Below are 26212 nucleotides of genomic sequence, written 5' to 3'. Positions count from 1 at the left end.
TGAATACAACACATGCATCCTCTTCCCTTTATGAAGCTTGTAGTCTGTCAGGGGAGAGAGACATTAAAAGAATTACTTTAGAAATTAATTATCATTGTGGTAAGTGCTATCAAGAGAACAGAAAGTCGGGCGCCTGGGTGGCTCAGTCGTTAAGCGTCTGCCTTTGGCTCAGGTCATGATCCCAGAGTCCTGGGATCGAGCCCCACATCAGGCTCCCTGCTCCGCGGGAAGCCTGCTTCTCCCTCTCCCACTCCTGCCGCTTGTGTTCCCTCTCTGGCTGTCTTTCTCTCTGTCAAATAAATAAAACCTTTAAAAAAAAAAGAGAGAGAGAACAGAAAGGTCTTGCCTAGTGATTTTGAAACTTAGTACTTTAAGTACCAAAAAAATGAGTAAAAGCCAGTTGATAGGAAAGGAGGAGAATGTGCAGAGGCTCAGCAAGGCATGTACATTTAACTTCAAGCAAATATTTAACTGCAAATGAATTAATCCCTTTACTGGAGGATCTTGCTATTTAAAGAAGTCTTGTGGCAGATAATTTCATAAAGTAAATTATTTTTTAAGTAGGGGCACCTGGGTGGCTCGGTCAGTTGAGTGTCCGACTCTTGGTTTCGGCTCACATCATGATGTTGGGATCCTGGGATTGAGTCGGCTTGTCCCTCTCCTTCCACCTCTACTCCTCCCCCACATGCGCACATGTGAGCTCTCTCTCAAATAAATAATAAAATCTTTAAAAGATAATCTTTTAAGTAAAGTAGATCTTCATCGAGCTGATTTGTTTAAATGGAACTAACGAATATTTTTCATAAACAAAATATTCTGTGGCTCTTATAGAGGCCTACTGGGAAGAAGTTTTTGCTACCCAAGGAGCGAGCCATCTTCAAGAAAAGTCTGGAAATCACATAAGGCATTGTAGGATATCCCCACTGGTTCTATTAAACTTTTTAAAAGTTGGGCGACTGGGTGGCTCAGTTGGTTGGGCGACTGCCTTCGGCTCGGGTCATGATCCCAGAGTCCCGGGATCCAGTCCCGCATTGGGCTCCCCGCTCAGCGGGGAGTCTGCTTCTCCCTCTGACCCCACCCCCTCTTGGGCTCTCTCTCTTACTCTCTCTCTCAAATAGATAAGTAAAATCTTTAAAAAAATAAATAAACTTTCTAAAACTGGTCTTATACAATTAATAGAGGTGCTACAAATGAACAAGGAAATTTGCCAAGCAAGTTAGCTGTGAGACAATTGACTAGTCATCCCAATGTTCAATTACTTATCTCTGATTTATTTTGTGTTCTCCCAAATGGATTTTAATATAAATGGTTTTACGTGCTAGTGACTGACTCTGATGATTCTCTCCATCTAATTTATTCTCCATTTTACAGTTTCTCTGTCTTCAACTCATCTTTTCTTTCTTACCTTCTTGTGTCAAAAAAATTTTTCTGTTCTTCTCCAAACCTAGCACTTTTTATTTGTGCCTGTAAGCCCAGTTAATGGTAGACTTGCTCTATCAGCTGTCCTTGCTCACTGCTTTTCCTCCATATATGGACATACTTAAAATTGTCTTATAATTGTCTGCTTTCCCCCTGTCCATAAAGCCTCCCCTCCTATCTTTCAGATTTCAATTCATGTTTCCTAAAATGTGGTTTGTATAGTATACAGTGTAACTTCAGATAGTACAAACTGTTTTTTTATTCTAAGTTGTTATAATGTGTATTATAATTAACATTAAAGTATTAAATAGTTCCATAAATGTTATAAAAATTTCTTTATACGTTAAATTTTTAAAGTAAATAAAGAACAATTGATACATATTATAGAAATTTTGAAAATAACAATTGTTTTCTTATACTAACACCCCTAACACTTTTCCCATGTTATCTTATAAACCTCTGGTTTGATAGGGAACAAACTCTTGGAAAGACTCTTTTAATAACTACTTTTCTCATTATAAAATATGTATTTATTATAGATAATCCAGAAAACAAAAAGAACATTCAAGTTGTCTGTAATTCATCACCCATAGGTAACCACTGTGAAGTTGGGTGTATATTCCTCCAGTCCATGCAAAATAGCATGGTGGAACTCCAAGGTCAGGCTGACCCAGATTCAAAGCTATCTACTTCCTTGATGCGTTGGGAAAGCATCTTGATTTTTTTTAGACCCAGTTTCCTTTATCTGCAGAATAGAACTAATAATAGAACGTACCTCGGGATTGTTAACTGGGGACTGAATGAGATAATGCCTGTAAAGAACTTAGCCCAGTGCCTGGCACATATTAGTAAGCATTGAGTACCTTTTTTGTTTGTTTGTTTTTCTTTTTTTTTAACGTAAGCTCTACACCCAACATGGGGCTTGAACTCATGACCCCGAGATCAAGAGTTGCATGCTCTACCTACTGAGCCGGCCAGGTTCCCTGCATTGAGTACATTTTAGATAAATTAATAACATGAAATCAAACTACATGTTTTTTTTTCTGCTTTCTTTGATTATCTAACAGTGTATCTTTTCATGTCATTAAATAGTCTTTTCAGACAGTGGTTTTTCAAACTTTTTAAACAGTAATAACTCTAATCAAAATCTAGGAGGGTGTTAAATAAGTAAATCAGTTAAAAGATGGTATTATATATTAAGAACGTGAATCTTTGTCATGTATGTTTTATAGATATCCAAACTGGAGATTGTAAAACAGCATGAAGTATTTTCAGTGGCAAGTGAAAAACAAGTTAATCTCCACCTGCATGACTCAACAGCACCTCACACTCTTCATGTCCAGAACTGAATTCCTTGTCTTCGCTTTCAAACCTGTTCTTTCTTCTGAATTCTTTCTATAAATGGCACCACTGTACTCATGTCAGTAGGGCTTAGGAATGGGGTATGAGCAAGCAGCCATGACAATTTCAGTGCTTGCAGTGTCTATTCATCCTGCTTCCTCAGTATTCCTCCTTGTCCCTTCCTCTCCATTCTTGCTGCCACCAGCCTGGTTAAGACCCTTGCTAGTCATTCTTTTAAGTCTGTCTCATATTGTCCAAAGATTAATTTCCTAAGATATAAATTACTGCCTTGTTCAAAAGTCCTTAGAGGTTTTCTGTTGTCTACCATGTATGGTGGCATTCTCCACTGTTTCCGTCTTAACCATCTGATTCCATATCCCTTTGATCTTTATCATGAACTTTATACTACATCCAGAGCAGACTGCTTACCATTCCTTGTGTCTCAAGCCTTTGCCCCAAACTGTTCCCTTTGCCTGTAATGCCTATTTCCTTTTCTCTGTCAAAATCCTTATTTAAGACCCAGTTCATAATTATGTATAAAAAAGAACAAACTACTGATACATGTAATAATGTGGTGAATTTCAAAAAACAGATTAGGTGAAAAGTCAGAGACACTATATGATGCATGGTTCTATTTATATGAAAACCTAGAAAAGAGGGAAACCAACCTGTGGTGATGGAAATCAGAAAATAGTTGCTGGAGGGTGAGAGGAAGAGAACTGAATGGAAAGGAACATGAGAGAATTTTGGGGGGGGTGGTAGAAATGTTTTCTGTCTTGTTTTGAGTAATGGTACATGGGTATATATAACTGTCGAAATACATCAAACAGACCACCTAAGATGTACGCATTTTGGTGGTTTGTTAATTATAGCTGAATTTTTTTAATTGTACTAAAAAACCTATGACAAACCTTTGACAAAACCTCTTCTGCGAAGAAATGGCCTCTGAGTCCTAATTCAGACGTTTTTTATCTCCCTTTAGGAAACTCACACATTCTAATTTATATACACAGATACATATCTTTATCTCTTTAAAAGTAGAAATCGTTATTGTCAGACATTCATCTTTGGATAACCCCTAGACTTGCTGGCTCAGCACAAATTTATTGAATAAATGTATTCTCATTGACCCTTTTTCTTTCTGTTCCTCGGGTAGAGTAGCCTGTAGAGTACCTATGAAAGGGAATATTTGGCTACTCAAAATTCAGGAAGTCCATTTCAGAGAAACTAAGATTTCACTTTTTACTTGTATTTTTTATTTCTAAATTAATGCTTGAGTAAATTTTTTGATTGTAGCTACACCTGTGGTGAGTGGGCATAACTTGTCAGATTATATATTATACCTATGAAACTAATGTAATATGTGTCAACTACAATTAAAATGTGTTTGTTTTTTTGTTTTTTGGGGGTTTTTTTGAAGATTTTATTCATTTGACAGAGAGAGACAGCTACAGAGGGAACACAAGCAGGGGTGTGGGAGAGGGAGAAGCAAGCTCTCCACTGAGCAGGGAGCTTGATGCGGGGCTCGATCCCAGGACTCGGGGATCATGACCTGAGCCGAAGGCAGACGCCTAACAACTGAGCCACCCAGGTGCCCCTTTAAAATGTTTTTTAATCCAGTCATATTTTTCATTAATCATAAGAGGTGATGGTAGAATTGCTGATTTCTGTTATTTTTAGTGCCTGCCACTCTTCCTGGTGCTTACTTTCCTACTACGTCCAAACAGAGGTGTTCCTCAATTATTTTGCAATAATCAATGGCAGATCCAGTATTTCGTTGTTCCCTGTTGTTTTAACCTCCAGGAAAAATGTTTCAATCAAGCTTCACTTGTTTGCTCATGGCAAATTTAATTATTATACCTATGTTAATTCTTATACCTATGATATGTTAATTTCTCTACAATTGTATTTTAAGATATCCCTGAAGAAGTAAATATTTTAAAATTATACCTTAAATCATCTTTTTGGGAATGAAAACTTAAAGTCATCACTTCACCAGAAATGACATATATGGGGCATTTGTGCTATCACTTTCTCCATCTCAGCCCATGGCAGACATTGCCATCAATCATGGCTTCTTTCCTGTTAAGCCCATATAGCCTCAAATTCCCTTTCAGCCTCATATTACAGACAGCCACACCCAAGCCTCTAGGATTTGGGTTGAGCATTTATCCCAGGACTGGGAAGGAAGAAGTAGAGGTAGGGAGACTAAAAGCTGTTTCCTAGGTAATGAATTAGCCATATACAAGTGAATCTTCGGCCAAGACCTGGAGAACAATTGAAGACATTTGATTGTTAAAAGATGGGGGAAATAGCATCTGAAGTGTTAAGGGTTAAAAGTTTTATTTTAAAGCACACCGGAAGAAACTTAGACCAGGAATCCGGAAACGTGGGTGTGGTTTCAGCTCTGAGAGAGGTTCTGGGAAGATAACACAAACCCCATTGCACTTAGTTGTTGCAGCTGAAACACAATTGAACTAAACATTCAATAGGGTTCTAATTCTAAAGTTCTACAATTCTAGATGTAGATTAGATAAAAGACAGCAAATCTGTAGTCAAGTCATACATTTAAGACTTAGGAATATTACTGAGGAACTGAAAGTAAAATTGAAAATACTCTGGTTAGAATAGGTAGAAATGGTTTAAAAACTGCCAAGTGTCATAAACTGTGTTATATAAATTCACACCTGTGATATGAGCAGATGAAATTTGATTTTAAAGGATAATGCCGTACAACTTTATCTTCAACTTTCAATCAGGGACTTTTTTCCTCCTCATTATTAGTTTAGGTTTAGATTTGGAAAGGACTCCAGAAGTCAACAAATCTGATCCTAATTGAGATGTGAAATTTTTTGTCTCTGTTAGCACTTTCTAGGCATCATGGCAACTTCATCTGAAGAAGTTTTGCTGATTGTGAAGAAGGTGCGTCAGAAGAAGCAGGATGGAGCTTTATACCTCATGGCAGAAAGAATCGCTTGGGCACCTGAAGGCAAAGATAGATTTACAATCAGCCATATGTATGCAGATATTAAATGTAAGTCATCTATACTAAGGTCTGATGGAATATTTGTTAGTAATTTTATAAAAAGATTGCTCATATAGTCTGTGGGTTTTTTATTATAGTGTCCAAAAAAATCAACCATATTGAAATAATTATAAAGTGGGATCATTGAATATATGTTATTCTGTAACCTGTGATTAATAATAGACTTTGTATAGTTTTGTTTTGTTTTTTTTAAAGATTTTATTTATTTATTTGAGAGAGAGAATGAGAGACAGAGAGCACAAGAGGGAAGAGGGGAGAGGGAGAAGCAGACCCCCCCTGAGCAGGGAGCCCGACGTGGGACTCGATCCCGGGACTCCAGGATCATGACCTGAGCCGAAGGCAGTCGCTTAACCAACTGAGCCATCCAGGCGCCCAACTTTGTATAGTTTTATATATGTAAATCTAGGTCATATAAAGATCTCCACATGTACTTTCTTTTAGGAGTTGCATAACAGTCCGCTAAATGGATATACAGTCATGTATTTAATTAGTTTTCTGTTGAAGGACAGTTAGGAAGTTTCCAGAATTCTTTTAATGCAAACAGTACTGCAGCATAGTTCTGTGGGCTAATATCTTTGTGAGGTTGTATGTGTGAGATACATCCCTGCAGTAGATTTACTGGTCCAGATGGTTCATATGTTTAAACGCATTAAAATGATAGATGATGGCAGATTGCCCTTTAATAAAATTGTATCATTTAAGCAAGTAGTCTAATTAATCTTCGGTTATGTGGCCATCATCTGTTGAGAGAAGATAGACTCATTTTTTTAATTGGACGGAGATAGGAGATACAGGGGTAAAATTGTGGTATCTGAACTGCAACCATTAATGTGAATTCATTTATTTTCCTGGATCTAAAATTCTTCTCCTAGATAAAATCCTGTGTAGATTTCAAGGAACATGACACCTCAAAAAATAGTCAACCTTACACATTCAAGTGCTCAATTTATAAATGTCCTTTGTGTGTAAACAGTGGCCCTAAGAATTTACCTCTACTTTGCTGCTGGAAATGACCAAGATTTTCATCTATCTCCACTGAAATAACTTAGAATTTTAACTTTCAAAAGGAAATACTGTTTAAAATTCATCATAATGGGGCGCCTGGGTGGCTCAGTTGGTTGGGCGACTGCCTTCGGCTCAGGTCATGATCCTGGAGTCCCAGGATCGAGTCCCGCATCGGGCTCCCTGCTCGGCGGGAAGTCTGCTTCTCCCTCTGCCCCTCCCCCCTCTCATGTACTCGCTCGCTCTCATTCTCTCTCTCTCAAATAAATAAATAAAATCTTTAAAAAAAAAAAAATTCATCATAATTAGGTCCTAAGCTATCTGGTCTTTTGTCCACTATTCTGGTAATACTACCTCCATTTAAAAGTCTGTGGAAGGGGCGCCTGGGTGGCTCAGTCGTTAAGCGTCTGCCTTTGGCTTGGGTCATGATCGCAGAGTCCTGGGATCGAGCCCCGCATCAGGCTCCCTGCTCAGTGGAGAGCCTGCTTCTCCCTCTCCCACTCCCCCTGCTTGTGTTCCCTCTCTCGCTCTCTCTCTGTCAAATGAATAGATAAAAATCTTTTAAAAATAATAATAATAAAATTCTGTGGAAAAGTGCCTCACCAAGTTCCTCCTACTGTTCTTACAAACTAACATTTGTACCAGAAGAAACTCCTAAATTAGGAACTGCCTCTATTAGCATTTCTCTTAAATAGGAAGCTGGTCCTGTAGCTCTGCAAAACACGTACTCATTGTGATACCCACACATACAATAAAGAATATACCCTTCTTCTATTTCTCGACAATTCTTCTGTTATTGAGAAGGAGAGCACATACCCAAATCTAGATCTGCACCAGATCAGTTTTTGTTTTAAGTTGAGTATTTGAAAAAAATACCCATTTCTGAAAGGAACCACTGAAAGTTATCAATAGTAAATGACTAAGGTGAAAATCAGCAGTTAAGTAAGCTAATTAAAAAACTTCAGGGGGCACCTGGGTGACTCAGTCAGTAAAGCTTCTGCCTTCAGCTCAGGTCTTGATCCTGGGGTTCTGGGATCGAGCCTCGCATTGGGCTCCCTGTTCGGCAGGGAGTCTGCTTCTCCCTCTCCCTCTGCCTGCCGCTCCCCCCTGCTTGTGCTCTCTCTCTTTTAAGTAAATAAATAAAATTAAAAAAACAAAAACACGTCAGAAGTAGACCTCTCAGAGGCAAAGTCTAAGATAGAGCAAGGATAAAGCAATGACTGAGAAAAGATGCCTAGAAAGGGGTGATGGTTTTGTTTTTGAGAAATAGAATACCAGAGTAGGCTGGCTGACAGTGTAAATTCCTCTATATTGCTGTTTTTGGTGGTAAGATATTTTATCTAAACTGTTGATCTGGAAGCCACATCTTTATTGAAAAAGTTTGTTTAGGAGCTAGGCGATTTGGGTTGTGAGCTCTAGGCAGCTTGTTTCACACTACCAAGAGTCTCCCATTTCATGGGACAAAGCCCCTCCATCTCTCTTCCCCTGACAAAGACAAGCACTACTATTGCCATGAGGCCCACTACTTTAAGAGTACAAGTTCTATATTATGTTGGTGTATTTTGAGGTTCCCAACCTCAATTTATTATGAAAAGTTTCAAAGTTAGAGAAAAATTTTAAGAATGATACACGATATGTCCCACTTACTATTATGCGTGCAAACACTTTGCTCTGTAATATTTTCACACCAAGAAATTTTTAGTAATAAATAACGTTTCCCCCTTTGTCCCAATAATGTTTTCTGTAGCAGTGATTTTTTTTTTTAAACTATATCCAATCTAGCTTCACAGATGGAGTTCTAGTGTCTTCAGTCTTTATAGGCTTGTCACATACCACATTCTGATTATGTTTGCTTGCCTCCTCAAGGTTTTCTATAATCTATTTGTGTAGACCTGTATTTCTCAAAAACTGAAAGGTCTACAGGCTTGATTGTACTCAGATTAAACCCTCGCAGCAAGAACACCTAGGTGATGGTATTTACTTATTATCCTATCCCCACAGAAAGCCCATAGTGTGAGGTTGTGCCACCCACTTTGGATGAGATGAAGTTTCATCACTGGGTTGAAGTGGTGACACCAGATCTCTCAGATGTAAAATTATGTATTCTTTGCAATTAGTAAGACATGGGCTGTTTTGGAGTTTTTTAAATTATGACAGATCATTTTTATTAATATGTTTTTTGGATTCAGATGTTCAGGGTGGGTTCAGGACTCCTAGTTGGCTATTTAGAGATCTGCCGCAGTTGAATGGAAACAAAAGCCCTTTAGTATCTTGAGGTGGAGGCAGTGAGTGAGAAGGGCCACACAAAGAGGATAGTAAAGAAGGAAGCAGAGTGTTAGCAGTGAATTTGTTAAACTGTGCTCTGATTATATGGGATTATTTGAGAAGAGGGCATTTCTGCAAAAGCATTAAGATTGGAGCAGGGCAGCTAAAGCCCAAAGGAATTCTGAATTTTCTTGGGAGGAGAGTAGCCTGTTGTTGGACAGTTTCCAGTGTGGGTGTCCTCATCTAATTTGTCTCATGCTTCTTTTTAGGCCAGAAGATCAGTCCAGAAGGAAAAGCTAAAATTCAGCTTCAGCTGGTGTTGCATGCAGGGGACACAACTAACTTCCATTTTTCAATGAAAGCACAGCTGTGAAAGAGCGAGATGCAGTGAAAGACCTTCTCCAGCAGCTGCTGCCCAAATTCAAGAGGAAAGCAAATAAAGAGCTGGAAGAGAAAAACAGGTGAAGGGGGAAAAGAATAAAGAGACGCTAAGTTCTCTCCAGTCTTTTAGTAGAGTAACAGCTTGTTATTTCTTATCCCTTGTGCTGCATTAAATTAAATTAACTGCCTCAAGCCTAATATCTGGTGAGGAACACAACTGAGACTCAAAGGTGATAAGGTCCTTTCATTCCTTCTCCTAGTTCTCTTCACAAAGATGACAGGAAAGCATTAGAAGTGTATTTGTAAGTGAGAAACCTGAAAGAAATCACATTGTAAAAAAGTTGAGAAAACATGAAATAATGAGTTTCTGATAAGACAAATTATTCCATCGCCAATATCTTCCATGCCATCTATGCTTAAGTCTCTAAGTGCTTATCACTGAGAAACTGGTGGCCAGAAAATCTCAACCATACCTCCTCTCTCCTCTTTCACGTTCATATGTGAAAGAGAATGCAGTACAGTTCAAATACAGGCATGATGACCTTTGTATCACTGGATATAGAGATGAATAACACCAAATCCATACCCTCAAAGAGTTTATTCTTTGCTTTTTCAGACTTCCATTTATCTTCATTTGTTCCTCCAAAAACGTTTTTTGTTTGTTGTGATTACTAACAAATGAACTAAATGACCTCTGCTGCTCCAGCATCATAAAATGGAAGTCGAGTGTCTCGGTTTCAAGTTGTTAAAGTAGTTAAACTCTTTTTAAAGTGTTACATAAATAGCGTTTTATTGTAGAAGTTCAATATATTCAATATATTCTATCACCAGAATGCTGCAAGAAGATCCTGTTTTGTTTCAGCTTTATAAAGACCTTGTTGTGAGTCAAGTGATCAGTGCTGAGGAATTCTGGGCCAATCGTTTAAATGTGAATGCAACAGAGAGTTCTACATCCAATCATAAGCAAGATGTTGGCATTTCTGCAGCATTTCTGGTATGTGACCCTTCTAGATTTCTGAAGGGAAAAGAAAAAAAGAAAGAAAACCTTGGTATATGTGTTAACAATGCCATTTTATTGGTAAAACTTAGCATTTCCTTTAAGTAAATTAGTGGATACTTTGTTATCTATGGTATTCTTCTAAAATATAAATATATGCAGTACTGGGGTGCCTGGGTGGCACAGTCAGTTAAGTGGCTGCCTTCGGCTCAGGTCATAATCTCAGGATCCTGGGATCGAGTCCCACATCAGGCTCCCTGCTAGGTGGGGAGTCTTCTTCTCCCTCTCCCTCTGCTGTTCCCCCTGCTTGTGCTCTCTCTCTCATTCTCTCTCTCTCAATAAATAAAATTAAAAATATATATATATATACAGCATTTTTTAAATAGATACTTTTTGCTAGCTATACTTTTTGGTTTGGGGACTTGACCTTTACATGCTAGAAGTTAAATGGACTTTAATAAAGAGAATCTTTTAGCAATTGGAGTAATACTTGTTTCCCCTAATTCTTTTAAATTTAGAACTTTCTGATACCTTTCTTTATGATTGCTGTATTTATAATGCAGAGTTAAATTTGTAATGACCATGGTGTTATAGAAGAAGTAAGATTTATAAAATGTATTTTAGTGAAAAATTGGGAATACCTTACCTGTAGAATTAGAAAGTCGGATTCATTTAGTCTATACCTGGTAGAACCAAAGTGGTATTTATGCATTTAACAAAAATTTGAGTACCAGTTACATGTTTAGCATTTTCTTGGTGCTTAGTAGTGAATTGAATTAATAAGGCCTTCCCTAAAGAAACCAGTGAGAGAATATTTGTTTAGTAACCAAGGTTTATAGTTGTTTTGGTAACTCTACAAGTATTATGTTAAAGCTCCACTAGCTATCTACCTATTTGACTATGTTGAATTTTCAAGGACGCAGATTTTACACATCAGTAAGATTATGTGAAACCAAGCCAGGCTTCTTTGAGCCCTCTCTCAATGCCAAAAGTAAGGATGAGGAACTTAATTTCTGTCTCTGTAGTTTATTCAGAAAGTCTGTTTTGCCAGCTTTGTCCAGTGTCTATTATATGCTTACACATCTTCCCCCAATATTCTAATGAATATATATGTGTGGTCTTTATTTTAGGCTGATGTCCGGCCCCAAACAGATGGATGTAATGGTCTGAGATACAATTTAACCTCTGATATCATTGAGTCCATATTTAGGACGTATCCAGCAGGTAAGAAGAATCAATTTTTCCACATAGTTGAAATATTTCTTTGGATGAATTCAGTAATACATCAGTGAAAAACAAAAAGCTTTACCTTTATTCCTGATGAAGTGCAATAAAATATGTGAAGACATGGTAGTTATTAACGAGTCGGTATATAATGTGCTGTCATCAGTTCATTGGTATGCTGACTTTCCCATTCTTCCATCAGTGGTTCTTAAACTTTATTTACCCTTCAGCATACCTGCACAAAATGACCTGTTCCAGAGGCATCAATAAATGAGTCTCTACAGCAGTAATTTAGAGCATCCTTCATGCTGCCTCCAGAGTGACCTTTCTAACCCACAAATCCTTACCCTTGCAGAAACCATCCTAAAAGTATAAATGACTTGACCCCAGCCTTAGTAATTTATGCTGTGCAGCCAAGGTTGAGAACCATCACTTCAGTTATTCTACTGACTAAACAGTTTTCTCTCCTCACTCCCTCACTCCTGCTCCTTTAGTCTTTGGAAACAGATATCGGGACCCCATAGAACTCAAGTATTGCCCACTGCCACCGCTATAAAATTCTGACTTCTTTGGGCAGGTAGAAGCCTCCCCTTTGCTTCTGTAGGAGCTTATGTCTGCTTCAGAGAGTTATCAAATTGTAATTAATTATTTTCATATTTTTCTGATAGTAATAATTATATAGTGTTTATTATATATCAGACACCATTCTGAGGCCTTTATGTATATTAACTCATTTTAGTCATTATAAATAATTCTATGAAGTGGGCGCTCTAACTACCTTTATATGACAGATGAGGAAACCAAGATGCACAGAGATTATGTAATTTGCACAAGATCATATAGATTGTAAGTGACAGACCTAGAATTTTTTTTTTTTTTTAAGATTTTATTTTTATTTATTTGACAGAGAGAGACAGCAAGAGAGGGAACACAAGCAGGGGGAGTGGGAGAGGGAGAAGCAGGCTTCCCGCCGAGCAGGGAGCCTGATGCGGGGCTCGATCCCAGGACCCTGGGATCATGACCTGAGCCGAAGGCAGACGCTTAACGACTGAGCCACCCAGGCGCCCCCAGACCTAGAATTTTAAGCTCAGGCTCTCTGGCTCAAGAGACCATGCTTTTAACTTCTTTGCTGATTGGACTGTGAGCTCTTGGAATGTGCTGAACTGATAGTCTGTTGAGTATTGATTCTTGGTATTTCTACTAAAACTTTGAAACTTATTAATTCTCTTGGAGCAAGACAAGGTTTTGTTTGTAATTTGTGAAGATTCCTAAAGGTAGTGTATCACCTAATCTCTCAAGTTATATTTATTACAACTAGATTATTATATACAGTATATAAAGTTGAGCAGTTCAATATAGTTTTTACTATTGGTATATATTTCAATTAATTTGAGAGATTTTAAGAAATGGAAATTCTGTATGTAACTTTTATGGTTTTTTTCTACAGTAAAAATGAAATATGCAGAAAATGTTCCCCACAACATGACGGAAAAGGAATTTTGGACACGTTTCTTTCAGTCCCATTACTTTCACAGGGACCGGCTGAATACAGGGTCAAAGGACCTCTTTGCAGAATGTGCCAAAATAGATGAAAAAGGTAGCTGTTTATCCCTGACACACATTAAATTTAATTTGCTGCTCTCTAGTCATAGTGCTGTTAGTGAATTTTTTATTTCTAAGGAAGGTCAGACTTGACCAACTTTTTATTTCATTGCTTTTCCAGGGTTAAAAACAATGGTTTCATTAGGAGTGAAAAACCCACTACTTGATTTGACAGCTTTGGAAGATAAACCATTAGATGAGGTACGTAGTATTAAAAGAATTTATGAGAGGGGTGCCTGGCTGGCTCAGTTGGTAGAGCATGTGATTCTTGATCTAGGGGTTGTGAGTTCGAGCCCCATGCTAGGCAGAGAACCTACTAAAAACAAAAAACATACATATTTTTTAAGGTTTTATTTATTTATTTGATTGAGAGAGAGAGAGGGCGCCTGGGTGGCTCAGATGGTCAAGCGTCTGCCTTCGGCTCAGGTCATGATCCCGGGGTCCTGGGATCGACTCCCGCATCGGGCTCCCTACTCAGTGGGGAGCCTGTCTCCCTCTGCCTCTCTCTCTGTCTCTGATGAATAAATAAAATCTTTAAAAAAAAAAATAGAGACAGAGAGAGCATAAGTGGGGGGAGGGGCAGAAGGAGAGGAAGAAGGACAAGCAGACTCCCCAGTGAGCACAGAGCCTGACGCAGGGCTCAATCCAAGGACCCCGAGATCACAACCTGAACCAAAATCAGACACTTAACCAACTCTAAGCCACCCAGGCACCCCACAAAAAAACAGATTTTAATTAAAAAGAATTTATGAGATAAAACAGTCTTCCTAGTCTTCAACTAGTTTAAAAATTGCTTTCAGTGTAGATATTCCACTTTTGAGAATATAAAATAAAGTTTTGTTATTTGGAGTGATTTATCAGAAGTGCTTGTCAATAGCACTGTTTGCTATTGCTATTGCTAATTGCCTTGAAAAACTGAAATTCCTATATGACTTGCTAAAACTTTTTTAAAAGAATTTTCCTCCCATTGGTACTTCTCTAGGTAATGTGAAGGCTTAACGTATTTGTGAGTCAAGCTTTATTCTCTGACATTAATCTAAAGAAATGTGGATAAATATCAGTAGGCCAAGAAAAGATAACAAACATTTTTCCATAGCCCAGTGTTTGTCAGACTTTGATCACACCCATGACCCTTGCCCCACACTAGTTCCAATAAGTTTCAACAGCTAGACCACCAAGTATGCACCACCTACCTCCACATCGTGACTACAGACTTATAGATGTATCCGGTCACGGGGAAAGATGGGATCCCTTTTGATTGAGGGATTCCCTATCTCTCAATTCCATCCCTGCCCGCCCTTGTAAGCTAGGAGCCGGCCTTCCTCAGTTATTCTCTTCACACTCAGATATTCATTTTCTTACCTTTCTTTTGGCTCCTCTTCTGCTGGCCATATACACATGCTTAAACCTTCTTGTCTTGTCTTTTTCTAAACTTTTTCCTTTATTTTAGTGTATGGTACTCACGAGGTGAAGAAACCAATGTTTAAACTTTTGACCTACAGTCTTTAGCAGAAAATAATCCTTGGTGCCCAGATGAGTCGTTTCCTTATTAATGAAATTGAGTTTTCTTGGTAATTCTCCACATTCAGGCACTTCCTTTGTAAATTTCAACATATTAAAACATGGCCCTCCTTAATCATCCTGAAGAAATGAAGCTTTGTGAAGCTTAAAGGTATAGCTTAATATGGGGAAAAGATTTTAGTGCCTTTTTTTTTTAATTTTAAGATTTTATTTGAGAGAGAGACCAGAGATTACAAGCAGGCAGAGGGAGAGGAAGAAACAGACTCACTGCTGAGCAGGGAGCCCGATGTGGGGCTCGATCCTGGAATCCTGGGATCGAGCCCCGCATCAGGCTTCCCTGCTCAGCGGGAAGCCTGCTTCTACGTCTCTCACTCCGCCTGCTTGTGTTCCTCCTCTCGCTATCTCTCTCTCTCTGTCAAATAAATAAATAAATAATCTTTTTAAAAAATGTAATAAATAAAAATAAAAATGATGGGGCACCTGGGTGGCTCAGTTGGTTAAGCGACTGCCTTCGGCTCAGGTCATGATCCTGGAGTCCCTGGATCGAGTCCCGCATCGGGCTCCCTGCTCGGCGAGGAGCCTGCTTCTCCCTCTAACCCTCCCCCCTCTCATGTACTCTCTCTCTCTCTCTCATTCTCGCTCTCTCAAATAAATAAATAAATCTTTAAAAATAAATAAATAAATAAATAAAAAATAAAATAATAAAATAAATTATTTAAATAAAATAAAATAAATTAAAATAAAAAAATGATGGTATATTGGGGGGTGTCTCGCTGGCTCAGTTGGAAGAGTATGCGACTCTTGAGCTTGGGATTGTGAGTTCGAGCCCCACTCTGTGTAGATTACTCAAATTTTTTAACTTTAAAAAAAATGATGGTATATTACTCATAATCATGTGTGACTTTGTTCTTCACTTTGCCTGTTATCACTATCAGTTCAAGGTAAACCATAGTTAAGTACATAGACTATAAAGCCAAACTACCTGGCTTAGACTGTCATTTTTTTTTTTTAACATTTCTAAGCCCAGTTTTCTTATAAAATGAGGTTGATAGTACTGACCTTAGCAGGGAGTAGGAAAATTGAGGAGATGTTGGTTAAGGGTACCAGCTTGCCACTAGCAGATAAATAAGTTCTAGAGATCTGATGCACAGCATATAGTCAACAATGCTGTATTACAAACTTCAGAGTTGCTGCATCTTAGTCGTCCTTACCACAAAACAGGAAATGATAATTACATGACATGACAGAGATGTCAGCTTTAGGGTAATCATTGTAATATATAAATATCAAGTTAACACATTTTATACGTTTAACTTATAAAATATTAATGTGTCAATTATATCTCAGTTGGAAAAATGCAATACAAAAAAGGTGTTGACTTTATAGGATTGCTACAAGAGTGAAGAGTGTGGTACACAGTGAGTGTTCAACAAATAATAGGTGTTACTATTATTTGTTTTTAGTGCCTGCCCAGTATTCCATTGTATGGACATGTAAACATTTATATAACCAATCCCCTTAATGGAAATGTTAGGTGATTCAGTTTTTCCTTTGGTGCCTCTTTTTCCTCTATCATCCTCTAGTTGTTGTAAACTCTCCCATGATACGACCTTTGGCCACCTTCTGAATACGTCATCTTCATTCCATTGCTTAAATAGCGCCTCCTCTCCATCCGGTCACTGTATCATGCCACCCTCTTTATTTTCTTCATACCATTTGTTATTTTCAAAAGTGATCTTCTCTCAGTAGAGTATAAGTTTTGTGAGGGTGCCTCTTGTTTACTGGCCTTTTCCCTGCATGTGGCATATAAAAGGCATCAGTAATTATTTGATAAAGGGATGAATGGTATAGGAGTCTTTTTGTAATCTTTCATTTACCTTTGTAGCCTTATGTCTCACCATTCCCTGACCCACGCTTCATTCAAGGTGTAACTGCAGTACAGAAAAACGCCATGACACATATGCATTATGTTGTTTGTACACCTATATTTAAGCAGTTTCCTCCCCTGAAATGTTCCTGTCTTCATGTCTGGCTTGCAAGCACTTGATCAGTTTATGGTGCTCCATGAAGCTTTTTTGAACTTACCTCTGCTCTCCTCCAGTGGGATTGGCTCCTTCCTCATGCAGCACATAGAAGTCTTAACTATGTGTACTGGCTTACAGCCCAACACCCTACTAACTAGTATTCTGTCTCATTTGGCACAAGGTCTTAACAACTTTCTGTCTGTAAGGCCTAGTACAAACTCAGTACATGTTTGAAAATATCTGTTTCTCCAATATCTCTTTTTACAGAGTTTGGAAAAGTTGACTACCCTTGCTTAGACTAATACTTAAAAAGTTATAAAGCCAGAATTTGAATCCATATTTATGTGACTCCAAAGTCCATGCTTTTTTTTCCACCGTATTCTGTTTCTTCATTTAATATTTTGCAAACTATATCCAAAACTGCTCTTTAAAAAAATTCACAGTTCGGGGCACCTGGCTGACTCAGTCTGGAGCATGCAACTCTTGATCTCAGGGTTGTTAAGTTTGAGCCCCACATTGGGGGTAGAGATAACTTAAAATATTTTTTTTTAAAAATGCACGGTTTAAGTTTTTGTTTTTGTTTTTTTTTAAGATTTTATTTATTTGAGAGTGGAAGAAAGAGCACAAGCGGGGGTGGGGCAGAGGGAGAGAGAAAAAACAGACTCCTTGCTAAGCAGGGAACCCGATGTGGCGCTCAATCCCAATGGTCCTGGGATCATGACTTGAGCCACTGAGGCACCCCAGAATGCACGGTTTAAGATTATTTTTGTGATGGCAGAAGGGGCATATTGTCTTTTTTATGTGTATGTAACTTTTTAAATATTTATCTGTAAAAATTGAGTAATGTTCAGAATTAATATAGTCCCATCATGCAGAGAATTTTTTCAGCTAAGCTTGTCTCTCATAATGGATAAGAAAACCAGAACTTTATTTTGATTTTTAATCTTCCAAATTGTTTCTCACAGGGCTATGGCATTTCTTCCATGCCATCTACTTCTAATTCTAAATCCATAAAGGAGAATAGTAATGCTGCCATCATCAAGAGGTTTAACCATCACAGTGCCATGGTCCTGGCAGCAGGTCTCAGGAAACAGTTAAGTATACATGCAAAGGTGCAATAACTAGGCTTTTCAAGGTAGCCAGATGGAATTGTGTTGTTGTTCTGCTTGTGGTTTTTAACATTTTCCCCCTTTGTTTTAAGAGAAGCACAAAATGAACAAAATGGTGAGCCCAGCAGCATCGATGGAAATTCTGGAGATGCAGATTGCTTCCAGCCAGCAGTCAAAAGGGTATGGGTAAAAAGTTCAGAAGGTTTAGAGCTCAGGTTTCTCCAGATACCTTGTATAACAGCTAGAATTTTATGTTAATCCTTGATTACTTCAAATGACTCCATTCTTCTGGCCAAGACATTAAGCATTTGGCATAAATTGTAGAACGTTTTAAAGAATCTTGGTTTTAAGTTGCCAGCCAGCTTTCCATGCACTCCTGTCTATTAACTGTTCTTACTGGTTTTGTTCTCTTTTTTCCTTCACATGTACACATACACACATAATGACATACAGTTTGTGTTCTGGGCAAGAGTATTCAACAAAGGCAGTATGACAGGAAGAAAAACTAAAGGTTTGTGTATATGATTTTAAAAGATAGGATTGGGGCCTCATATTACACCTAGCATTTGTGAGTTAGAAATGTGTTCTTATTAAATTTCGAAGAAATCATTTGGGGCTGTGGGGGAATATGGACAGAATTATCTACTTCCATATTTCTTTCCTTACAACTTTGCCAAGCTACTCTGCCTCTCTGTTTTTTCAAGTTCCTCCCCAGTTATAAAAATAAATACGATGAAGCTTTCTTAGAGGGCAATCAAGCAATATGTATTAAAATTTTAAAGGTCATGCCCTTAATTCCATTTTTGGGACGGCATTTCATTTTGGACGGTTATTTAAAAAGGAAAAGATGTGCAGGTATTCAGATACAAATACTCATTATAGTATTATTATAAAATAGCAAACATTCTAGTAATAATATCTGTGGTATGCCCATACAATGGAGATTGGTGCAGCTATGAATAACTTGAAAAGGATTAATGACTAACTGAATTAAAAAGAGTTCACATATACCATAACAGTAGCTTAATTCATAAAAAATTAAATTCAAGAAATTGGGCACCTGGGTGGCTCAGTCGGTTGTGCATCTGCCGTAGGCTCAGATCATGATCTCCCGGAATCATGAGCCCCACATCGGGCTCCCTGCTCAGCGGGGAGTCTGCTTCTCCCTCTGCTCCTCACCCCACCCTTGTGCTCTCTCTCTCTCTCTCTCTCAAATAAATAGTCTTCTTTAAAATAAATCCAAGAAACCATTTTTGAGTTGTTGAAAATATTGGGGGGTGGGAAACAAAAATGAAGGAGTTCATACCCTCAGTGTATATAGGGAAGATGAAAACAAAAGTTTCTCAGAATAAAGCTTGAAGTATAGTAATTGTGTTATTTATAGGAGGAATCAAAGAAAATAAAAATTCATGAATTAAATAAATGAAAAGTTCACAGGACAGACTGATACAATTTCACATGTAAAAAAATGCTTATGAACTTTTTAAAAAACACCTTCAAAAGAATATGCTAAATGGTTATCTTTAAGATAAGTCTTACACTTTAGTTCATTTTCCAGTAACTTCATGTTTCTAAAGGCGCATATATTTCTTTTTATTATTATTTTTTTTTTTAAGATTTTATTTATTTAGGACGCCTGGGTGGCTCAGTCGTTGGGCGTCTTCCTTCAGCTCAGGTCATGATCCCAGGGTCCTGGGATCGAGCCCCGCATCAGGCTCCCTGCTCCGCGGGAAGCCTGCTTCTCCCTCTCCTGCTCCCACTCCCCCGCTTGTGTTCCCTCTCTCGCTGTGTCACAGGCGCCCCACATATATACTTTTAAAATTAACAGAGCCAGGGGAACCTGGGTGGCTCAGTCGGTTAAGCATCTGCCTTCAGCTCAGGTTATGATCCTGGGGTCCTGGGATTGAAGCCCCACATTGGGCTCCCCACTCAGCGGGGTGTCTGCTTCTCCCTATCCCTCTGAACCTTCCCCTTTTCTCATGCTCTTGCCTTCTTTCTCACTCTCAAATGAGTAAAATTTTTTTTTTTAACAAAGCCAATAAGATTTGTTTTCTTTTTAAGTTTTTATTTAAATTCCAGTTAGCATATGGTGCAATATTAGTTTTCAGGTGTACAGTTTTTTTTTTTTTTTAAAGATTTTATTAATTTATTTGAGAGAGGCCGAGATCACTACCTGAGCCAGAGGCAGCTACTTTGAGTGAGCCACCCAGGCGCTCCTACAACTTAGTGATGCAGTACTTACATATTACAAGTGCACTCCTTTAAAAAATATTTATGGGTTGAATAAATATTTTTTTTCTAAGAAAAGTTAAACAAATGAAAGTTACAGAGAGAAGTTTAAGATGAAATCTAGGCAATGATGCTTTTCTTTGCAATACTGTGGCACTAAGTACGTTTGATTCTTGGTAATTAAGGAGTTGTCAAAAATCATGGTTTGTGTGAATTTTCACAATGTTCAGTAATAAATGCTGACTCCAGACATTCTTTCAAATCAGTAGTTTGAAATAGTCTGATGTATGTTCTACAGAAGGGTTTTATAGAATGAGAGATTCAGAAGTAATAATAGAGTCCTTACTTTTATGGAGTTTCCAGTGAGGTTTGAGAGGTCACCGAATGAGGCCTTGGCTGAAGTATAGGATTTGGGTTATCAGGGGAGGTTAGGTTAGGGACATGACTTAGGTAAGGAACAGCAGGGATAGAAATGAACTTGATCTTACGTGAAAAGTAATGAAGATTAAATTTCGGTATGCCTTGAAGTTGGTAGAAAGGTGGAGAGAAAGTTGTAAAAAAAAATTCGTCTGAGTCTAAAGTGGGAGACTGATGAATGTGTTACTGTGAATATTGTGCTGTGGTCAGATCTTTTCCTATACTACAAGGGGACTAGTCAAACTGTCCAAATAGGGGCAATTTCAATACTAAGTTTTCAAGTTGATCTTTTTTGAGAGATACTTAATAACCAAAATGTTTTGATCTTACTCTTGGTAGCTACAGATGAGGGTTGACCAGATGAATTTCATAGCTACATAAGGGATGAAATATTGTAGAATTATTTTCACAAATGGCCAAAGCAAACAGACTGCTTTCTTATGTCTTTTATAATTAACATAGGCTGTAGAAATTTAGCAGTCTTTTACTAGCGCAGGAGAAAACAGGTTAGTAAAACCAAAATAAAGAGTACAGAAGTAAACCCGAATACATGGAGGAATTAAATAAACATATGATAAACATGGCACTTCAGAATCCATGGGAAACAACAGATTATTCTACAAATGGTGTTGGGAGGACTGATTAGTAAAAAGAAACTCAGATTCCTTATTCCAAAATAAATACTAAGTGGATCAAAGACTTAAGCAAATAATTAATCCACAGAAGAATAAACAGTAAGGGAATAATTAAAACCAAACACCACCAAATGAGAAGAAAAAGTATTTGCAACACATATAATAAATTAGTCCTACTTATTTGGTGGAAGAATAGTAAAATACACCATTTTCACCTGCCAGACTATTAAAAACTAGAAGTTCAGTAATACTTAAAGATGGTCAGAGTGTAGGAAAACAGGTACTCTGTAAGTGGTTGGTGAGAAAATGAGTTCAACCAGTTGTAGAGTAGTCATCTCTAGGAATTGAAGTTCATGGTGGGAAGCCTTCATATTTTACCTTCTGCAGAGTTGTACTTTTTCAATAATGTTCATTACTTTTGTAAGAAAAACTTATCATAAAAAGTACTGTGTTGATAATTACAGGCAAAGTTACAAGAGTCCATTGAATATGAAGACTTGGGGAAAAATAATTCCATAAAAACAATTGCACTAAACCTCAAGAAGTCAGATAGGTAAGTTTGGTCAATATTAACTTGAGGCACAACAGTTACATAACACAAATCACTGCAGAGTATATTCTGCAAGGATAGCACTCAAGTTTTAAATCCCTTTGTTACCGTAAGAATACAGTATCTTTTTTCCTTGAAAATTTACTTTGCATTTCAGAAAAGGATGCTTAAATGATCAAAGCCAAGATAAAAATGTGGTTCTCTGTGCTATTTTCTTATTGCCCGTATAGGAATTAAGTTATTTTACTCAAATCTGTTTAAATACATTATTATTTTTTGCTTTGGGTACATGGAGACTGCTAAAATATTTGAAGGACAAATGTTTATTCTGTGTGATTAGTCATTTCTTCTTTGCTAATCTTCAGGTATTATCATGGTCCAACTCCAATCCAGTCACTACAGTATGCAACAAGTCAGGACATTATTAATTCTTTTCAAAGTATTAGGCAAGAAATGGAAGCTTATACACCTAAATTAACTCAGGTAGGTGACTCGTACTGTTTGAAACCCAGAATTCCCATAGTTCTTTCCTCAGCTTATGAGCACAACCAAATTGAACTATATAAGCTGTTTTAATTGGGTTTAAAGATATATTTCTACAAATAAATTGAAAAAAAAAATCAAGAGGTAGGGAAAAAAAGATATTTGGCATATTCCAGAAGTATCTAAAGTTAAGATGATATTGAAAAATAGAGGAGTTTTGTGATTGCTCGTTTTTTTTCTTCCATATACACAGTGTTATTGGGAAAATTTCCCAGATTTCCAAAAAACTTGGCCATCACTGTCTAGATATTCTGCATGATCTCAGACTAGAATATATAAAATTGAGCTTATTGTCTAGTCTTTATTTTTCCTTGTTCTTATTCATACTTATTTTTTTTTTAAGATTTTATTTATTTATTTGTCAGAGAAGAGAGCACAAGCAGGGGGAGCAGCAGGCAGAGGGAGAAGCAGGCTCCCCGCTGAGCAGGGAGCCCGATGCGGGATTCGATCCCAGGACTCTGGGGTCATGACCTGAGCCAAAGGCAGACGTTTGGCTGACTGAGCCACCCAGGCATCCCTCTTATTCATACTTAAATTGATCAAGAAGTTCTGTCTGTTCTTCAGTATTTCTTGACTCCTTGGTTTAGGCAAACGGGATCAGGTTTCCACAATACCACTACAAGTTAGCTTTCTAAAAACATAAATTTAATCTTATCACCCTGCAGCTTAAAACTGTTTTAAAACTTAAGTTTTAAAACTTAAAATTTTTACTGCCCCCTTTCATTGCAATAGTAATTGAATGCCTTTGTCTGGTGAGCCAGAGCATTTACGGTCTGGCCCTAATCCACATCTCAGTTTCAGTCCCAGCCATATCTTCACCATTCCCTTCCACACATAAGAGTCTTCTCTCCAGCCTAAAACGGTAAACTACCTAGAAAACAGAGAAGGCTCAGGCTTTCTCTCTTCTTAGAATGCCCTTAGCCTGTTTCTGCCCCTGAGGAACTAATAATTATCCAAAACTCAGCTCAAATTTCATTGTCTCTGTAAAGCAATCCTCAACAAGCCCAGTAACAAGTTTGGGGTGGGGGGCGTGTCTATTTTCGTAAACCCTGAGGTTTACGAGTTCATTCATGTCTTGTAGTGCTTGTCACATATTTGTAACTTATTTTTTACTTTTTATTTTGAAGTAAACTCAGATTTATAGAAAGTTGGAAAAAAAAAAGTTTTCTGGCCCATTTTGAGAGTAGAAACTCTGAAGTATTTCAGTTTGTATTTCCTAAAACAAGATACTCTCATAAATAACACAGTATAATTACAGAAATGATAAGTTAACATTGATAGAGAGCATTATTATCGAACCTTTAGGTCTTAAAAATTTTTACCAGTTGTACCATCGGTGTCCCTTACAGCAAAGAAAACTCTTTTTGGTCCAGCATCTAAGTCAGGTTCATAAGTTGCATTTAGTTCTCATGTCTTTTTAGTCTCCTTTCAGATGGAATCATTTTTTCAACCTTTCTTTGTTTTTCATGATCTTGATATTTGAGTAAGCCAGTTTTTTGTAAAATGCCCTCAATTTGAGTTTCTCTAATGTTTCCTCATGATTAGATTCACGTTAGGCGTTTTTGGCAGGAATACCACAGTGAGGTGTCCCTCAGTGTATCATATCAGGAGGCGTGTGTTTATTTTTCCTAACTTCTGATCACTTGGGTAAGGTAGTATCTGCCTGGTTTCTCCACCAAAAAGTTACTGTTTTTCCCTTTGTAATGAGTTTTTTTTTTTTTTTTTTTTAAGATTTTATTTATTTGAGAGAGGGAGAATGAGAGAGAGAGCACGAGAGGGAAGAGGGTCAGAGGGAGAAGCAGATTCCCTGCTGAGCAGGGAGCCCGATGTGGGACTCGATCCTGGGACTCGAGGATCATGACCTGAGCCGAAGGCAGTCAGTCGCTCAACCAACTGAGCCACCTAGGTGCCCTGTAATAAGTTACCTTGAGAGATACTTTAAGACTATGTAAATATTCAGGCACCTGGGTGGCTCAGTCATTGGGCGTCTGCCTTCGGCTCAGGTCATGATGCCAGGGTCCTGGGATCGAGCCCCGCATTGGGTTCCCTGCTCAGGGGGAAGCCTGCTTCTCCCTCTCCCTCTCCCCCTGCTTGTGTTCCCTTTCTCGCTGTGTTTCTCTCTGTCAAATAAATAAATCTTTTAAAAAAAAAAAACTGTAAATATTTCTTATCAAACTTTTATCCATTAGTTTTTTAGAATCCAGTGGTGATTCTTACCAAAAACAATTATTACTGTAGTTGTGGTTAAATGGTTATCTATTTTTTTTTTTCCAAGAGAGTGAGCAAGTGCACAAGCGATGGGAGGGGCAGAGGGAGAGAATCTTAAGCAGGCTCCACACGGAGCACAGAGCCTGACACAGGGCTTGATCTCACGACCCAGAAAGCGTGACCTGAGCTGAAGTCAAAGAGTCGGACGCCCAACCGACTGAGCCACCCAGGTGACCCAAGTGATGATTTTCTGATTCCATCATCCCTCCTACATTTGTCATTTGACACTTTGCTAAGACGAAGAGCTTCCCTTTCCTTCTTACGTATTTATTTATATCAGAATGGATTCATGGGTTCTTACATTATTCTATGGGTTATGAACTGTTGCTGGTTTTTTTGTTAAACCAAGGTATGATATACATACCGTAAAATGTACCTTTTTTAGTCTCCTGCAAATTTTAATAAACATACACAGTTGTGTAACCATTGACACAATCAAGTAAAAAAAAGCAGTTTTGTCACCCCCCAGAAATGTACCCATGCGTCCTTGCAATTAGACCCTTCCCAGGCCCCTCAGGCTGGCTCCTGTATCTTTCTGACGATGGCTTCATCAATTTTTTTTTTTTTTAAAGATTTTATTTATTTATTTGAGAGAGAGAGAATGAGAGAGAGCACATGCCGAGCAGGGAGCCCGATGCGGGACTCGATCCAGGGACTCCAGGATCATGACCTGAGCCGAAGGCAGTCGCTCAACCAACTGAGCCACCCAGGCGCCCTCATCAATTTTTGAGTACCTTACTTTATGGAACAGTGAGATAGATGTTCTGGGTTCATCTTATGCTTTCCATGCCCCAACCACAGAATCTTCTTTAGTGCTGGGTAGATGTAGAAACCAAGATCTGGGGGTGCCTGGGTGGCTCAGTTGGTTAAGCATCCCACTCTTGGCTGGCATCATGGTATCAGGGTTGCGAGATCGAGCCCCGCATCAGGCTCTGCACTCAGCATGGAGTCTGCCTCGGATTCTCTCTCTCTGTGTAGAATAAATAAATAAATCCTTAAAAAAAAAAAAGAGAAAGAAAGAAAAGAAACCAAGACCTGGGTGCAGTGTACTCATTTCTGTTGGGGTATCATTTGCTGCTGGTGTTATTGTCCCTTCCACGGGCAGAGCTGAGAAATACGTGTATGTATATATATGCACACATAATAAATTTGGGATTATTTGACTATTATTTCTTTCTGGAATATAATTGTCCAGCATCTGGCCCTTGGGCCCAAGTAGACCGTCCTAACTTTTTTAAGCTGTGTTCAATCTTAGATACTTAAATTCTTCCCCAAACCTACTGTGCATCCCAAAAATGATTTCATATCTGAGACCCATGAATTGAGACAGGAAGGCCCAAGAAGTTATCTGTCCTTGGGTGTGTATACCTGAGCGCAGCCTGTGGCTAATCAGCAAACTCAGCAATCACTGAAGCTTCTGGTTCTGACACATCATAACATTTCTGACAAAGGCAAATAGGAATAGCATGAGTTCCCATGTTCCCTTGACTCATGGTTGTCATGTCCTGTACTCTTACAGCAAGTTGAAAATTTGTTCTCATCCAGTCCATATACACATGGATTTCTACTTAAAAAAACATCATTGAAAAGCCATAGACATACTAACCCTGCACTTGAGCTATTCGCCAAATGATTTGTT

At 38.2% G+C, this 26212-nt stretch overlaps 1 protein-coding gene across 1 annotated transcript in view; it reads left to right on the top strand.

Annotated features, from left to right (window-relative positions):
• GTF2H1 (general transcription factor IIH subunit 1) overlaps positions 1 to 26212 on the top strand; it is a 38458-nt gene that overhangs the window by 2543 nt on the left and 9703 nt on the right. The window contains 11 exon segments of the mRNA XM_021685319.2: positions 5626 to 5794; positions 9343 to 9423; positions 9426 to 9534; positions 10286 to 10448; positions 11582 to 11675; positions 13123 to 13272; positions 13399 to 13478; positions 17788 to 17915; positions 18024 to 18111; positions 21677 to 21765; positions 22128 to 22245. Coding sequence (XP_021540994.2) covers positions 5641 to 5794; positions 9343 to 9423; positions 9426 to 9534; positions 10286 to 10448; positions 11582 to 11675; positions 13123 to 13272; positions 13399 to 13478; positions 17788 to 17915; positions 18024 to 18111; positions 21677 to 21765; positions 22128 to 22245 — 1254 coding nt within the window. The 5' untranslated portion in view covers positions 5626 to 5640.

This window comes from Neomonachus schauinslandi, chromosome 11, assembly GCF_002201575.2.
Source record: "Neomonachus schauinslandi chromosome 11, ASM220157v2, whole genome shotgun sequence".
Classification (NCBI taxonomy): Eukaryota; Metazoa; Chordata; class Mammalia; order Carnivora; family Phocidae; genus Neomonachus; species Neomonachus schauinslandi.
This window is presented reverse-complemented; position numbering and strand designations above follow the sequence as displayed.